Source organism: Bombus huntii, chromosome 11 (assembly GCF_024542735.1).
Source record: "Bombus huntii isolate Logan2020A chromosome 11, iyBomHunt1.1, whole genome shotgun sequence".
NCBI classification, from domain to species: domain Eukaryota; kingdom Metazoa; phylum Arthropoda; class Insecta; order Hymenoptera; family Apidae; genus Bombus; species Bombus huntii.
Window position 1 is genome coordinate 9,431,572 of NC_066248.1, and position 18,498 is coordinate 9,450,069.

At 40.2% G+C, this 18,498-nt stretch overlaps 2 protein-coding genes across 3 annotated transcripts in view; one reads left to right on the forward strand and one right to left on the reverse strand.

The window, feature by feature from the left end:
- The window catches only part of LOC126871340 (follistatin-related protein 5-like), a 47,745-nt gene that overhangs the window by 980 nt on the left and 28,267 nt on the right, over window positions 1-18,498 (forward strand). The gene's annotated exons all lie outside the window — the stretch shown is intronic.
- LOC126871374 (acyl-CoA Delta-9 desaturase-like) lies at window positions 1,033-15,366 on the reverse strand. Of its 2 annotated transcripts, XM_050630120.1 has the most exons (6): window positions 15,084-15,366; window positions 7,748-7,962; window positions 7,094-7,224; window positions 6,802-7,007; window positions 6,232-6,414; window positions 1,033-6,110 (listed from the first exon to the last, which is right to left on the reverse strand). In XM_050630120.1, exons 2-6 carry the CDS (start codon window positions 7,959-7,961, stop codon window positions 5,846-5,848), a joined length of 999 nt encoding a protein of 332 aa, XP_050486077.1. In that variant the 5' UTR covers window position 7,962; window positions 15,084-15,366; the 3' UTR covers window positions 1,033-5,845. The 2 variants fall into 2 exon arrangements, with proteins under 2 accessions (XP_050486077.1, XP_050486076.1); XM_050630119.1 differs by lacking the exon at window positions 15,084-15,366 and having other exon boundaries at window positions 7,748-10,895.

Sequence of the window (18,498 nt, forward strand, 5' to 3'; positions counted from 1 at the left end):
AAAACACCAACGTCAGGAACGTAGCAGTGACCAGAAAAATCACGTGAAGTAGAGAAATGTAGGCTAGTGGAAAATAAAAGGAAATATCATGGTCCAGGATGAATTGATATAGAACAATTCCTCGATCCTGGCTGCGAGTACCTGGCCGCGTGGAATGAACACGTAGAGGCAGCTGCATATCTGTAATCACGCAAGTGTGAGTGACATCTACGAATATCTGAGCATGACGCGCAGGCGCCTCCACCTGTAGATACGCGAGGCTAAATACTAGATTTATCCGTCGGTGGAACAGACCGCTCGACGGAGTATGCGGATCAATAGAATTATCTTTTTTTTCCTTTTCTCGCAAAAGAACGGATCCTTTTACCCTGCACTTTTTACCATTTGGTCCCAACGTTCGGGGTCACGGAATCATACAGCGCACCATCGTGCGTTGTAGCTTGCAGAGAACTAACTAACGACGAGAAGATCGATAAAATTACGTATCTCATTGAAAGAGTTCGTATTCGTGTCGCTCCTACTCTTTTCTTTTACTCGCCATAAGGAAACTCGATCCCTCGATCGTAGACATCGTGGAATTGTTCTTCTTTGAACGACTCATCCTTTTGCTTTCTACTACTTCAACGATCCACATCAAGGGAGAAGTATCTTGGAGATAGAAAGATGCTTTTTCATGATTTTCATTTGTGTCGATTGAAAGAAAGGAATACATGATCTCTTGGCGTATCGAAGTATGTGACGAGAAAATGAAGCAACATTCGCTATATATGATATATATCCGGATTTTGACAAACGATCTTTAAGAAAATAGATTTTGCAAGCTAAGACTGCGGCTTAAAAGACAATTTAAGTCTCTTTCGAGAAATATTTTTTTTAATTAAAATTCATCCATCGTTCGCTAGAACGAAAATTAATTTGGATACGGAAGAAAATATAGGCAAAATATGTGGTATCATCGTCGTTTAGTTGTTCTTACGATAGAGACTTGTTTAATCAAAACCACTGATGTTTTTATTTATTCAACTCCATACAATACATGCCTGTGTATCGAGTAGCGATACACTAGAAGAGAAATAATCGATCTGCTGCAAAACTTTTGATAGTGGCCACAAAATGTTCTCTTCTAAATAAACAAATAGTCGAGCGTTTTATTTTCAAGGCATATAAAGGACGAAAAATCCGAGTGATCTCGTTAAACAATTTCACAGGGTCTGGCTTGGGCGACAGTTACAACTACAATACTGTTCGTTTCACCCTCGCATTTCCCTCGTATTATCTCGTGCTCATTGCTGTCGTGGCCGTTTTCATTGTTCTTATTATTGTTTCCCATGCACGACGACGATCCCTCCATTAATATCACGGCCACCGCCAACTCCCGCCCACATCCCCCAGCGTCATTAACATTAGCATTTTTATGATTATTAAGGTCCATAAGCATTATTATTTTCGCCGGTGGTTTCTGGAGACGGGAAAACACGAGCGGAACGCATCACAGTGTTCCGTTATGAATTGCATTACCTTTTCAAAACAGCCATGCATTATACATACGTACGCAGGAGCCACATGCAAAACGATAATGCCACCCCCGTGGTCCAGCTGTGCCGGTCCTGGACGCGTGAAATGTGCAACACGGAATAGAAGAAAATAGGGAAACGCGATGGAATAGACGTCTGTCGGCCGTACAATGGCCGCCGTCGGGTCAAAAGTTCAGAACTTTTGTCATGTAACTACATATGTAGCTGAACTAGGAGTCGTATTGATCTCGAGCGAGAGCTGGACGAACAAAGTTCTTGGAGATTTAACGAGAGGCTCTTGGCGATGAGCTGCTTTCCAAACAATACTTCGTATGCGCTACTAGGAAGTCCGAACGAGCGCGCTTATGCTCGAAAGTAACTCCGTGCACCGCACACCACCGGTTCGCACATCGCATCGCTCGCCAACTTGCAACCTATCCTCTTTCCTTCCCTTTCTTCCTCTTCTTTTTTTTTTCGAGCCGAGTCGGCTTTGAGTCGCCACTGCTCTCTACGCCATTATCACCGGCTTTTTGGTCGCCTTCGAAGCTCGATCCACATAATGCCTACGCTTTTACCTCTCTTTACGACCTACGAAACGAGCCGGAAATGTCACAGCCGCGGTTTGTCGTTCCCTTCTATTCTGGTTGTGCTTTAGCGCACGGTGTAATGTCTCCTTTGATCGTCTCTCAGTGGATCTCGCGTTCTTCCTTCCCTTTTGCTAGATTAAACCTCGAACTGTTGCTTCGAAAGTCGATCGTGATGATGCTTTTCCTTCTTTGATTCCATCGCAATATTCTATTTCCATGATGCAGTTTCAAGGGGCGATCGTGTATTTTACGGATAACAGTTGGTCTTTCGCCTCTGTTTTACCTCGTATATATGGGATCAGTAAGTAATAATGAAACCTGGACAGCTGCTGGTAAACTTTATTGGTGTATAAATGTAATTAAAATTTTAGTAAATGTGAGCATGAAATTTAGCGATCTAGTGTAATACTACTATATAATACTACGTAATTATACCCGTAAATATACGTAAATTACACCCGTGCGTATAAATTCTTTTTTTAAAGACATATTTCGAAATAAGACCCGCTAATGCATAACTTAGGCACACGCTAACGCCTAATAACTAATCTGATGTATCACCGTCAAGGCGTTAAGCTGTGCAAGACTGTGACCATATTTATAGTTATTGTAAGCCCGTACCGCGCTGTACAATCATAATTCTCTTCTAATTAAATCGTTAACTCCGCTGCAACGCGCTTCTTTTCAGTGACTCGAATTTTGTTGGCAGTAAGTAATTCAAGAATAGTTGGTAGCATATATGAAGGAAGCTTACAAATTAGAAATGTAGAAATGCATATGGTCAAGAGAAGAACAATGAAACAAAGTAAATCTGATTTTTCCAGTCGTATCGGATCAACGAACGATCTTTCTCTGTACATATATGCGATTCAAATTTATTCCATCGCCTCGAGGCGACGGTAAAAGACACATCAGAGGCGCGCACAGACAGAATGTGTCTTATCGATCCGTTCTATTGCTAAGGTCATAACAAATTCATAGAGGAAAATACTCGACGATGCCGAGGGAATGGCAGAAATACACGGTGCATAGTGTGAGGACGCAGACACTGATTTCATCTCTTATCGTTAATCAATACACGAGAGAATTACCGGAGAAACGTAGAAAAGTGATTCTCCGCGAAATCGTTTCCAACTAAGGTATAACCGTAATTGAAGGTAATCAGAATCGATAAATGTTATATCCGAATAGGATCGTAAAAAAACGTTAATTTTCCATGACATCCTTGTTTGAATAGAAATACCCTTAGCTCGATATGAGAGCAATGATTCATCCCTCTGTTTGAGCTACTTTGCATTTTAATTTAGACGACAAATTTTCCCCAACGAATTATTGCGTGATTTTTTAGAAATACATTTTTACGTCTCTGAAATATAACATTCATCGATTACCATTTTCCATTTTTAGCGCATTCTTCTTCCAAAACGATGATACTGCGTAGCTAATAAAAAAACTAGTCTCTACGCTGTTATTATCGGCTACCTATCATCCGAGAATAACTGTCGAAGATAAAAATACTATAGGCCAGTAGCCGTACATACGGTGAAACAATGTCCTGTCCAGCTATAAATATGAAAAGTCGCTATAACTGCGCTGCCTTCGTGTCATACTTATGGAAACTCGTAGTGTATTTTTGCCCGACTTTACGATAGCCTGTAGTTTCGTGCAATGTTTTCTTTCTTTCTTTTTTTCCTTCCCTCTCTGTCTGCCTAAAAATAAACGGGGGTGGTACCAACGATAATCTAAAACATAGATAAACAATATCGTAGAACGAACACGTGGAGAGCAGAAATGCCGCCGGTATTTATAAAGCGTGTAATCTATGCGCGATATCTATCGCGTAGCTAATACAAATCTGCGAAATATTACACGATTGCAAACACGACCGGTTACGTGTTTTCTCAGTACGGCGAGCAGCCAGCATGTAATTACTACATCGTTAAAGCTTCAGTAACCGTTGTTGCACCGATAATTAATTTCCGCCGTTTCGTTGAATAATTCGTGCGATATGCAAGCGCCGCGTGTCGGAACGCGACGAGTGAAAGTGGCTGCCGCGTGTACGCAAAATACGCGCGACCATCATTACCGAACACGGACCAATAATGATCACCTGATGAAAATTTACACGAGCCTCATGCATACCAAACGCGGAACGTGCCGAAATTATCTGAAATCGTTTCGTTTTCGACAATTGCATGCTCGTTAATTAACATTGGTTTAGGCTCGATTAGAAGCGTTTTGCCTCTGATTAATCGATATTAAAGTCTATTTATTGCCGAGAAATTGACGCTTATTCCTCGATAATTCTACGAAAGAAGTGACATTTTAAGGGACAAAGAGATGGACAACACAGAGTACCAACCGGAAATGACCGTGCTGTATATGGGTGTACGCCCGAATACATAGGCTAAACACGGTTCATTACTGCAGCATTCATTACGTACCTTCTGAAACGACGACCCTTCGTTGGTGCTTTTACCGTTAAAGCAAGGTAGAACAAGGTCGCTTTTCGACAACTCTTACAGACTTCTTGAATAAATGAACAACGCGATGAGTAACAAGCTCCGCTATCGTATTTTCGAAAATGCTCTTGAAACGTTACTTTTCACGTTCAGAAATATAGTAGTATAGTACATGGTATCGAATAAATAATTTTCACGTCCTATATAACGCTGTGGCAGAATTTGGAGCTTGCAAACGGTGAACCCTGTTTAAAGTTTGTTGTCAGCTCAGCGCTGACGGTTGTGTATGCTACAACGGGAAATTCGTAAAGTTCCTTGGTAAAGTAAGCCTTATTTCGTTTCATTTGCAAATGCTATTTGCATTTCGAGACGAACTTCCGTGAAGGTATTCTGTTCGTTTTCGTTTCATTCGTTGTACTCTGTAGCACGCTACAGTATATAGTATACCATCGTAAATATTCAATATCCTCGCTAATTAACGTGAATCTATCTCGATTACTTTCTACGACCAACGAACGAATGTTTTTTCAGCGTCATTTAATATTTGAACAGATTGCCCGATTTCGCTGTGATCGGTTTTATTATAAAAACACTTGCGGTGGCTTTAATTGGAGAGAAACATAAGTACGGTAGATACACGTAGAGGAAACTATTTGTTCCTACATAAACATCGGCCTAGCATTATACACGTACGTGTTCACCCATATACCTGACCTGGCCTGATACGCGATGCGAAAACGCGCTAAATAAACCTGGAATGATAACAGCAAAAGGATTCGCGTGACGTCCGAAGCATATAAATCCCTCTGCAAATACGAAAATATACAAAAACATTTAAATAAAAAGAATATTTCCACCCCACATTTTTGCTTTATAAAAATAATATTTGGTATTCGAGGCTGCCGTTTTTTCTTCTTGCAGTCATATAAAAAAACTTAGTATGTATAGTAAATGGACGCGATACAGTGAGATCGCAAAATCGGTCAGTAGAATATATAACACAGTTGAAATATGTAATTTGAAGGACATAAGCAATTACCCAGAGCTTCGTCCAGGATTATACTATGTCGACTCAGGATCAGTTCAAATTTTACAAAATTCTGACTTCTATCAATTTTATGACTTATCATTGTACTGTCAGAAATTTCAGAAAGCTGACGTACGTAAGTACCAGCGTGCATACAAAATGCACATAACCCTAGCTGCAGTTAGATCAACTAGTGACCCTATTTTAACGCTTCGTTTTACGACCTGGCTATATCGCTCCCGATACGAAATCTTCTCAGTGTCTCCGATGTCCCCAAAGGCTGTCCGTTCCATCGCCCTTCTTCAGTATCGTTCGATCGACCAGCTCTTTCTTCGGTGTTTTTAAATTGTACGCCAAGCCTAAGCGCGCCATCAGCTCTATAAAACCGGTGGTAGGATTCAGGCCATATGCGCCCAGTTCCGCAGCCTTGTAATCCCACGGGAAAGAATGATGGTAATTATGCCAACCTTCACCCAGCGCGAAGAAAGAAACGGTTGGGTTTTCCGTTGGCTTGACCCTCCTGCAGCCGAGTAGAAACGGGGTTAAATCGCGTTTGAAAAACGGCTCCGTCGTCGTTCGCAAGTTTTAATTAACTTGGCCCCGTGATCAGGTAGCGCGGAGTGAGTCGCGCCAAAACTTGCCTGTTATACGGTCGATTTCCCCACATGTGGGCGAAACTGTTCACGATAAAAGTGGCGTGCAACGACCAGACGTAGCGAATGAGCATCGCATGAACACTTATGAACCACGTTTCGCTCCACGCGAACACCGGCAACAATATCGGCAGTACGAAGCACAGCGAAACCATGATGACCTCGTAATACCTGCAATGAGATAGCAAAATGTCCAAATGACCGCGTTTCACGGTTTGACTAGCCGCGACGAAATGTAATTCACGTTGTTTTAACGCGAACGAGATCTTGGAAGCTTCCATGGCTCGGCTTCCGGTAACGTGAACACATATTCGTCGGCTCTCATTTCCGAGTTACGTGTCCTTTCAGTGGAATATTTCGATGCTTTGATACGGTGTAGCTTTATCAAAATTCCTAAGGAACGCGAAGCTAATCATAAGCTCGTAAAGGAACGAGGAAATTCATGAATCCATTAGAACAGGACTGATATCTTTGAATTACCACTGTAAACATGAAGATGAGCGAGCACGTTCCGACAGCCGTACGTGTAGGCAAACTAGCTTAGAGGAAATATCTTACTTGTCAAAGAATTTTATTACAGGATCCGCAGTGATGTCGCTCATATCGATTTTACTGCCGTATTCTTTCACGGCTGGATGCCTTTTAACCATCAGCCAGCCGATATGAGAGAAGAAAAATCCACGGGTCGCGTCGTGCGGGTCTGCATTTGTTTCTGTGTATCTGTGATGCGTCCTGTGATCTCGTATCCATTTATAAAAATGCGTCTAATCGAACAAGAAACATCTATGAAATTATTGCTCGAGACACTTCCTCGAGCGTGAACACAGAAAGTTAGAAGGGATTAACCTACCTGACCAGCCATGCAATATAAGTAAGCAAGAAATATTCGCAGAGGAATCTTGGCGGAATAACTTTTATGCGCCCACAGGCGATGAGCTCCTGCTGTTATTCCCAAACCAGCCACGACACCGTACGCAAAACCTTCAGGATGATGTAATATAAAAAGCATGAAAAATTTGTCGCAAGTCGATGATACGTTAACGTCTATGCTACGATCCTTCAATATTTATATCTCAGTTTCGTTTTCGTTTCAGCCAAGAGGATTTTTGATATTTAAAAAGTATATACGTTTAGCATGAAATCGAAATGGAGAGTCACGCATATCGATACTTAATTTCTTAATTGATCTTCCATTTAATAAATTTCTTAACTTCTTACTTTCTTCAAGCTTAAAAGGTTTTCTAAGGGATAAAGGAATATTTGGGCGAGAAGAGCGCAGGATGCTTAAATCTCAAGCTTGCAGATTGAAAGAAAAGGATAGAATCGAGAGAAAAATGGGATAAAAATCGATTTTCCAGCAAACTCAAATGTTTGATGCGTCAATAAATGGTTTGTTTGAAATTCTGAATGGATAAAAATAAAAGAGGTAGAATGAAGGAAATTTGAAAAAGGAGAAAAGCGAATTTCCGGTACGAAGTAGAAACGAGTCACGATATGTACTTACTCCAAATCCACGTCCAAAGCTTGGCATCTCGATAACCGCTCACGAAACCGTAAATGGCGAGGAAATGAAGCACAATGATACCAATCACATTTCGCCATATTATCCGTTGGCTGGCCGAGGTTCGTACTGGCAGTGGAAGCGGTTCCACGTCCTTCTCCATCGTCTGATTCGCCTCTTTCTTTTCTTCGTACCATGTTACCGTGGTGGTACACATTCTTGAAACGAGATGCTACTCGATTTTCGTTCCTAATTTGAAAATTGATAGATACGCGTGCTAAAACGCCGATAGAAATGATCCTCTCCCCGGTCTCCGATCAAATTTTACGACCAGCCTTCGTGTAAAATTTCTGTTCGTTAAATATATTACCGATACTCTAATTATCTTACTATGGTCGCATTAATTAATTAACGTGATTAACCATTAAGCCAGCGATATGACTATAAATTACACGTACAATATAAAGGCAGTAATTGCATCCACTTCGGTTACATCATCGATTCTCGCTTCTCTGCATAAAGGATAGAAACATGCGTTGCTATATAGCTGCACATATTCTACCAAGCTTCACGGGCGCGTAATCCGTTCGATAGGCGTAATTTGTCAGATATAAGGAAGTTAACCATCTCTTTTACGAGGCATTTTGCATTCGCGGTGGAAGAAAGTGTAAGGTCTGGGACGAATCGCGCGAGCCGACGCTGCTTGATAGACTTATATAAATTTTGTAGAAATACACTCGCGAGCCTGTGAAATAAATCACGACTGAAGTTTTCAAGAAGCGATAAGCACTCTTAATAATCTCCGTTTAATTGAACGCTCGTTTAATTCCAGAACTAAAATAAACTCCGAAGTCGTTCCAGGGGCCATTTTTCATTCACGGCAATTGCTGTTCGCTAAACAATCGAATCGAATTGCTGCGTAAACGAGATAAAATAAATAATGTTTTCTACGTTACAATTGGCTCTGTCTATTAGATTACCCGTCTCGCGAAATTTGTACGATTTGCTCCGGGACGAATATCGTAAGTAACTGAATCGATCTGAAATGGCGTGGAAAGATCTTGAATAGCGCTGGCGATTTTATATATAAATGTTGTCGCCCGTACACCAAGAAAGTATCTGTTAATCTCTGGTAATCTTTATTACCACTTGCACGACAGAAGCTAGTATTTCCAGACGGCGAACAAATCGACCGCTTATCCTTACAATTACGAGTAGATTTTCAACGATTTTACAACACGATCCAATTATTTACAGAGAATGTTTATTTTCAGGACTGTGATTTCTTGAATTATGAAACAAATTTCTTTTTTCTTTTTATAAATTATTAGAGAAATTTTACAACTCAAGCCAACGAGATCTTTTGCGTATGAAATAGTTGTTCTCTTTGAACATAGTGTGTAAGATACAAATAAAAAAGCCACGTCTTTATTTCAGCTATAAATCCCCATCCATTTGAAAAACAATCAATTCTATATTTTTATATTCCATATCCGTTTGTTTCAAGTTTAAATTGCAAACTAATTGGCACTGCCACTCAAAGTGAAAGAAAGAACGAGCATTTAGTGACGTTGCACGAATTTTACGTCGAGCACCCGGATTCAATCAAAAGTTTAATGCATTCTAAAACAATTTCGTACAACGTGAATTATTCCAGAGTGAAATTAGAAGACAAAGAGAGCGGTGCCAAGATTCTCAAGATTCTTTATCATTTCTATTATCACCTCTATTATCGCTTTAAAATGAAATTGCCTCGTGAGGGCGGGAATTTTATTAACCGTTTTTGTTGTTGGAACGTGGTCGAAACGCATTTGGGCAGATGTCCGGCTTTATATTAATAATTCAATAACACCGATGACACATGTGCGACTCTGTGTCCGCTGCATGTGATCGGAGCATAAAGCTACATGGCGGACATCTGCGACTTCCGGGCGCACGCTGCGCGGAAAAGATATTCAACGATATATGGAAAGTTTCCTGTTCCTTAACCGATACGTATGTTCGTAACAGTTTGACGTCGAACCAGTTACGATTCCAGGCATTCTATACAATCGTCCTATAGATTTATAGATTATGGAAGGTCTGTCGACCCTCCTTAGTTAAAATCTAGCATTTCTTCGATCTTGGTTATCTAGCATTTGGCATATTTGTGGTTCTTTGCGGGTTTCAATCGCGTTTTTGTTAGTATGCCGCGCTTTGTTCCAACATTTTATCGACATTCCGCTTCATTTCTTCAGGGCAAAGCGGAAAACTTTATTTCCCTTGAATCGCGTTTTAAAGCCATTTTATGGTGATACGTAAGTGTAAACGATTTTATGAGAAATTTTCTGTCGGATTTTTATCAAAGTCCGTTATTACGTTCTTTTGATAAGTCAGTCACACAAAGACAGACGAATTACATAAATCTTTGCGTACTGTATTATCGATCACTGTATATTGTGACATAAACAGACATTTTACATTAATCTCTATCTTAAATACATGTCTGTTGACCGATCGAAATGATTGCCGACGTTTCATCATTTTTTCGTGTTTTTCGTACTCTTCGATGCATTTCTGACATACACACACACAATTGCGATTAATTCGGTTGGTCTTAATGTACGTTTCACAAATCCGTATGCAACAAAATTCATATATTCAACCTGCTAATCTCTTTGGTCATTAAATGATTACGCGTGTTACTCCACATGGTGTTCTATTCCAATCCAGCATCTTTCGAAATTCGGGGAACCGTGATTTACGGTACGCCGCGCATAGCGAGCATCAAACCGAGCCTGCCCCGCTTTCGCTCGTAAAATTGCGTCTTTCGACATCGACGGCAATTTCCTTTTCGTTTTCTATGCCAGTTCATAAAAATAGGTGCGTCGATCCGTGGTCGCGTACCCATATAACGACGACCACGTATGATGGACCGTCGAACGACACTATCGTCGAAACTGACACAAGTGCACGTTCGCTGAAATTATCGTCCGTTTTCGCGTTGTTCGTTCACGATGCAACGAAACCCTGCCTGTAGCAACGATGTCATCCATGATAACGTCCCTGACAAATTCAATTGAATTTTCACCGTTAATGCGAGCGAGGTCGCGAACAGGTTTAAAATTGATATTGTTGCGGAAATAGAATATTGCGACACTTAGGCCTTTCTATTAACTTTTAGAAGGAATTGGATATATTCTTGCATGTATCATTTTCGTGCCAATTTATAGAAGATTCAAGAAAATTAAAATTCTCTTTAAAAATACTGAGAATCTACTTTGAAAACTGAAAGTCTAAATATATTTAAAATCCTAAAGTTTACCAGGTCACCCTTTAATCAAGAACTTTTATAATTAAAGAATTAAAAGTTGATGAAGACAAATCAATTTTAGTTAGGATGATTATAGTTCTTGCTAGTGTAACAATTTTTATAGGTAACGAATATGGAACGAAATGACACATTTAAAAATAGGCCATTTATAAATAAAGAAATGATCATGGACGAGTCGTTGGGAATCGGGCGACGAGATAATTTTAAGTTAACCTTTCGAGGTGAATTTTTCTTTGCGCTATTTAGTTGATGAAACAAATTCCTGCGTGATTTCCATTTCCTAATTGTTACATGAAAAGTTATAAAGACCGTGAATGTTTATACAAATTTCAATTATTCTGAACACGATTAAAATGGAAATTAAGCGGATATTTATTTTAATCATTAAATTTCACATCGCTACGCGTCTAATATTTTTATTGTATTTCTATATATTGTTTGCGTTACGTATATTTTTACATCTTTTGACTTTATGGGTAATAAATAAATACCTAAACATCAGCAGTCTAAATAGAATAAATTAGCAACTTCCTAACAGTTATCTCAGGACGTCTTGTCCCATTAGTCTCGAAATGCTTAGACTCTAAATCCTCTCATTCGATTAACATTTCGCAAACAAACCATTGCAAAAGTTTATCTAATCGAGAACATCCTGTCGAAATATCGTACTGTCGAAATCTCTCGAGCGAGTTTTTGCATTCTCTTCCAATCGCTTCGCTTCATATCCCGACTTCCGGTATCAACGTAGCACGAACACGCGGTGATACCACCGTGACTATTCGCAGATATTAAATCCATGCTCGATTGCCTCAAGCTAGTGGATAACACTACGCTACAACGCTATGGGTAACGCTTTGCAATTATCTTCATCTGTTAATGATGCTTTTGCGATTTGTGTAACCAGCAGGGTCATAATGGGAGTAACAGAGGAAATTGCAGCTTGAGAAACGCGCCACGAATTTCCGCGGACGTTCGTTCGTTAGCGAAGAAGAAGAATCGGAGGAACGGCGTGGATGAGCGCGAAAGTAAGTTTCCGGAGAACGCGTTTAACGTTTGTTAATGCCTTGGATCTTTTTACGAACAGGGTTGAAGGGTTGATAATGAGTGAAAGCTACAAATTGGTAACGGCGAATCTATTTATCTTTCTTATACGGCTGATTCCGAAATTGCGATCCAACTACACGTTATTCGCCACGTAAAAATAGATCAAAGTATAAAATAACATTTTTTCATACAACGCTTTGTTTTCGGAAAAATCAAATATGAAAATTGAGCGGATAATGGCATAGTATGCTATAGCTCACAAAACTATATCATATATGATGTATACATATGTCGCAGACCAATTACACCTAATGAAATCACGAAGTTGTGGACTTCGTAACGATAGGTTTCATTAGAACCGGTTCATTTTTACCAACAATAATTTAAGACTGCATTTTTTCAAAAAGAAAACGTGCTATGAAAAAGTGTTATTCTACATTTTAACTTATTTTTACGCGAAAAGGTACGTCCTTCTCCGATTACTCTGTATCATCCATCTTTCTCATTTCTCTATTCGGGAGTAATCGCTTTCTCGCTGAGAAAATGTTTGACAATCCATTAAATCGATCGAGTCGTAAAGAAATGGCGTTATTAGTCACACCGTCTAAGCTAAGTACTTTAAAAGAAACGAATGCTTGAGCAAGCGTTACAAGTCATTTGACCGGCATAACGCGTGTAATTTCGACTATGCACGTTAAGTAAGAGATACTTTCGATTTTTCTATATATCTACATTCCCTAACCATCACTCAAAACTTTCGATATTTTTTATATTTCTAGTAATATTAAGGAACGTGAGCAAACCTTAGTAGCAAAGACTATTATTATTATTAAAGTGAAACATAGTGAATTATCTCACTACATTCTGTGCAATAAGAGCAATAAACCATTAAAATACATAGATCGAGTTTAGAGCGGATGAAAGATTGGTACCCGAAAGCGTGATAGTGCTGAAAGATTTGTGCAGGATATTGCGTTCTATTGTAGCTGGAATATTTGTCGCCCCGCAGGAAATGGATTCTCCGAATAAAAGATAACGCGCTGTATGCGCTCAAATACAAAAATGAAAACATAGCGCAGCGAAAATTTCATTTCCTAATATTCTACTCATGGAACGTGATGAAGGAAGTTACAATAGAAACTACCCAATCCATTAATGAAATTGATTGAATTTTATCGATTTTCTCTAAAGTACCTGTATAGATGGTAATTAATCGAGGTTAAATTACTGTAAAAACTTTTCATCCCATGTTGCATGTTGCTGCCAAAACGAGCTTCCCCGTTTTCGTATGCGGCGTTCTAGTGGTAACGAAACAACGTGGTATAAACTCTGGGTTTGTAAACGCTTCCGTTCGAGTTATAATCTTTCAAAGTTCCAGCATCACGGAAAATGTTCGTAGTGGCTTGTTCCAGGGTAGATACAAGCTTCGTAACATCGCTTCGTCTCCTATATTGCTGAACGCCCCGAACATTCGAAAATTCTCTGGCTGCTTCGGATCGTTTGACAAACATCCACAATATGCTGGCGCGGATATAGTAAATTAATAACCGATATTCCATAAATCTAATGTTTGAGATATGCTCAAAGCAACTGGTCCGCTAATGCAGTGTTTAATAACTCGTACTATGGATTTCAACGACGAAAAATATTATTTATGCACGTATAGGTAAAGATACATAATTGCAAACGCGTTGATTGCAGAAGTAAAGAGAATACAAATTTAGGATTAAATACCTCATTAGGGAATTACTTGCATAACCATCAGCAATTCTGTACGATCATTATAGAACCGATCAAAATACATACACAAATATACATATTGCTTCGGTATCGCGTACCGACTTTGATGAGCAAATTAGGATTCTAACTGGTTTGTCGGAGTACAGACTCGTCTATGTACCTAACTACCTGGAATACCAAGCAACCGTATCTATAAAACGAGATTGATGTCTCGTACTGTCATTATCAATTAACCGAATTATCATGATTTTAAATGCAATGGAATTGTTTTCTATTTCCAAGCGTTTTAACTTACTTCGTTTATCCGGGCTAGCGGTTCTTGTTTCAAGTTGTTTCGGGACACGAAATTTCACCGTTTCATTCATAGTATTGTATACCCTGTTAAGGCAATATTGAATGATTCGGTATATGCTTGTGTCATGGATACGTAGAATGGTCTAATTTACTTGATATTTATTCATCAATGGTCATCAACGTTTAAACTAGCGGCTGGCTAATCCTTTAATAGCGCATCATTTATCAAATGTTAATGACTGTACACTAGCTTATCAAACACTCGGTCGAAACCACTGTATTAGCTGTTACGAATTATCAAGCTACGCACACGTGTTATTCGTTAAATATATCGCAATGAAGCATCATCTATCGATTATCGATAATTGCCAAAGACGTTACCCTGTTTTCAACGCGCCGAACACGGCATACCTTATAGCACGGGTGGTTTAAACGTAACGATTACACGTAACGGCATCACATGGTTAAATAATCGTTTCAAAGGAAGATCCACAAAGTTATTACTTCTATCTATCACGCGTATATTTACATGCTGACTGTACGCACGTACATCCTTGATTTGTCGCAATTAGTTCACTCTGCGAGAAACTCTCGAAACGAGTATTCTCGATATTCGATCCTCTTCCTACTTTTTTTATTCCCTGTTTTGCCTCCTAGTCTAATTGCGTGTCAATCGTAGCGGCTAATTGCTAGCGCTGGAAAACCGGGTAGCTGACGTTATTCTGGCTCGTAATCAGAGAGGAACATTTTCGTGGAACGGCGAAGTCTCGACAGTCTCGTCTGCTAGCTAAACGACGGTAGCCGTCCAACTCATCGTACACACCGGTGTGCTTAAGTATCAGTAATCGATACATCTTGTCTGCGCCGATGTCACCGCGAACACCGGAGACCGGAGTAACATCGAGGACCGTCAAGCTACTCGGTGTACTTCGGGTTCTCTCTACTCACCCGCCGTGTCGGCCGACTACCAGCCACTTAGAAAGCCAGTTAAACACCACAGCACTAGCACTACCGGTGCGACGCGTGTCATCGAACTTGTCGATAACGTTTCACAGCGATTCCCTTGGTGGCCAGCCGTTTATAAAGTGCCCCCTAATCTCCTGACGTGTTCGTTCATTGTTAGATGCCTGTCCAACTATCAATGCCTCTCGAGTTGCTTGGAGGGGAGAGTGCCAACTATACCCGATAATCCATAGTTTCTGAGACGCGTGGTGGTAGGCCCCGTCTGGAAAACAGGGAGGAAAACGAGTCACTCCGGCCGTTTCAACTCCTACTCCTTCTTCCTCCTCGATCTCCTGTAATCTCGTTCCCCCGAGTCTTCCACATCCTGCTGTGCACAGGGGGTTATGTATCGTCGTATACACACGGTATATATACGTATACTGGCTCGCGTCTAGACGAGCGTCTACACGAAACACACGTACCGACGTTTCGTATTTTTCCTGTTATGGCGAAGCCATTTCGCATCTCGCTTATCTTCGCCGAACTATTGCCCTCGTATACGCGCCCCTCTTTTTGGATTCCCCGCTATTTATCTAAATGTCGGCGTGGTCGCGGGTGGAAGAAGCTGTCTGCATTTCCGACTATGATCGAACGAGATTTTGTCGAGATTGTCGGAGTCAAATTCAAGAGACACGCGCCGCAGGAAGTGTATTAATCTTGCAGCTGCATTTTGTTGCCTCCGGAGATTTATCCCTCGGAAGTTCTCAGTGTCTATCATCTTCAAATTTGACAAGCTAACATCTTTCATTCAAAAGCTGGTGGAATTTTGATTTTGGAAATTCGTTTGGAGAATTCTGTTAATATATATATAGGGGAAATCTAATTTTATAGAAGAACACACGTATGGATAGAACATCCTCGTTTTCTTTCTTTTTAAAGGGATATATTTGCGAAATCGTGTTTTGGTGTCTAGAAGCGTTTCACGGTAATCGACCTAATATGTTACCGTTGAATTCTCCCCAGAACTGGGTTCTATTGGACTTTGGAGTTTTCCAGATCGATCCATCTTGCATCTGCTTTTACTTCGCGATAAATTGAAGGTGAATGTACGAGAAAATCGGGCAAATTCGAAAATCCGGGTAAAATCCACTCTTGGAGGGAATTCAAGAGTAACGTATCACGTCGAGCGTGGTGAACACCGAATGTACAGAGCTTTTGCTGAAACGTGTTTCCTTTTTTTCTCAGCATTTGTTTCACGGGTATCAATACCGCTATAAGGACAACGTATAAAGAAATAAATATTTGTATCCCGCTATATTCATACATTATCGAAACTTTCACGAAATATACCTAGTCTTATACGTTTCGACCCTTGTACTTTATTTAACTTTCAACTATGAATCAATATTTTACTTTCTAAATTCGCGTTTCTTATAAAATTCTAAATCGACCAATCAGGAAAATGTCGATTCATCGTTGAATAATTCATCATTTCTTGTTGAATGCAATACTCGAGATTGTTACGGCAAATATAGTAGTTGTCTTAGACTTCGATGTTTGATAATTCTGGGTATTTGTTTAAGAATTACACAATCTCTGCGATATTCCGAGCTTCCGTCCTAGGAAGATTCTCCAATACACTTAACCTTGCATTAGAGATCGTGGAATTATGCTTTCGAATTGAAGTCTAGCATAGTCAAGGAATATTGCTCTACACATAGAAATTCGTTAGTGCCGTGTAATAGCCATTCAGTGGCATGCGTACAAGGTGCCAGTCACTTTTATTCCGGTGATTTATTGCGATCGCATTTTGAGGGACCCGTGAACGTAAAAATGCACACTTTCACTCGCCGGCTGTTTTTTATCGCGTTCGAGCATATTCCGAGATCATTTTGATCTTGTATTACTATGCCATGGGCGCATGCTCTTTCAGTAAAAGATCATCGTTCTTCCGACTCCAGATGAGTGACAAAGGATTTTTAATTTTACAGTATCACAAACCCCATATTTAGGATATAACGTTAAAAAATATTTCAAAATTGCATAAATCGTCAGTGTCTGAAAGTCGATTAAGTTGACAACGTATGTTGGGGGATTTTGTTCATTTCAACCAAGTTACAGGAGCTCGTATTTGCGTGGAATTGTAAAACGCTCCATACGTACGTTTAAATTAAGCGTGGCAACAAATAGTGCACTCAGTGAGCTAAGACTCGTGTAAAACGTGACGAACTCTTTATCGAGAAACGTGGGATATTCTAAGGAATTTTTCAGATACAATCACGCGCATCGCTGCACACAATTGCGGCACGTAGGAAAGAAAGCGAGGTTACGAAACACAAATATATCGTACAATTAATTTTGAATGTGGCAACTTTGAAATTGTTCGGTTTTTACTTTTCGTACAGTCATTAAGGTTTCCAGGCTCCCTTTTACATAAAAAAAGTGCGTCGTCATTAGCCTCGTAAACTTTCACCGCAACTAAAACCGCTTACTCGTCATATGACAGCTAATGAATACTACTCGTAAAATAAAATTGTACGCCCACTCGTTTATTTCTTAGACAGCAATCACGTATTTCGATTTAACGTTTGACAAATATCACCGTGCAATTTCAACGGATTGATAATATGTGCACATATATATCAAAAGATGCGAAAACGTTGAAAAAGTGCTTCCTACGTATCGAGTCCTCTTAGAAATTGTCCAAATAGAGCAGTGGTTTCCCAACAAAAATTTACGAACCGATGAAAAGAAGCGTTCGCTCTATTTTCACAAACCCGTTCCTGGATTCCGCGTGCCTCACGATCGAAGATTTTTCGCCCTCTCCAGATTCGAATCTTTGCATAATGCCACCGATGATAAAATACTCCCCTGCCTGCAAATCGAAATCCCGGCGTGGCCGTATACGTACGTAGGTATATATACACGTACATGTACGCGGCGATCTTCTTCGCTAGTATAGGAGAGAGGGTGTCTGTAATCAAAATGCAAAACTCTTCGGCTTTCAATTGCATGGAATATCGGAATATCCGGGGCGCGAAGTGGATATCGAGTTACCCCGAACACGGTGAAAAACTGCACGTCCCGGTGCATGAAATTCCTCAGAAGACGGCTTGGTTCGCTTTGCAATTTACAATCGCCCGGTCTCGGGACCAGATTATCCTACGTTCCATGCACATCGATGATACACAAAGGGAGAAACGTACGCGGATGAAGAGAATTCTTTCTTGCTTCCCATCCTTGCGTCTATTCCTGTGAACGGAATAAGTAATTCGAGAAAGTCGAGGAAAACACACCCTCGACCCTCGACCCTCGACCAAGTCACCCAACGATTCGGCTGCACTCGTACAAACCGCTCCCCCAAACCTCGTCTGGCCCATAAAATTTCACCCGGCAATTTGGGAAATCGTCCAATCGCGAG

Coding starts and splice junctions, on each gene's coding strand:
- LOC126871374 (XM_050630120.1), bottom strand. CDS start 7,961: ATGTGTACCACCACGGTAACATGGTACGAAGAAAAGAAAGAGGCGAAT. Junction 7,008..7,093: donor TATATTGCATGGCTGGTCAG/GTAGGTTAATCC, acceptor TTGTTCGATTAG/ACGCATTTTTATAAATGGAT. Junction 6,111..6,231: donor GGAAATCGACCGTATAACAG/GCAAGTTTTGGC, acceptor ACTCGGCTGCAG/GAGGGTCAAGCCAACGGAAA.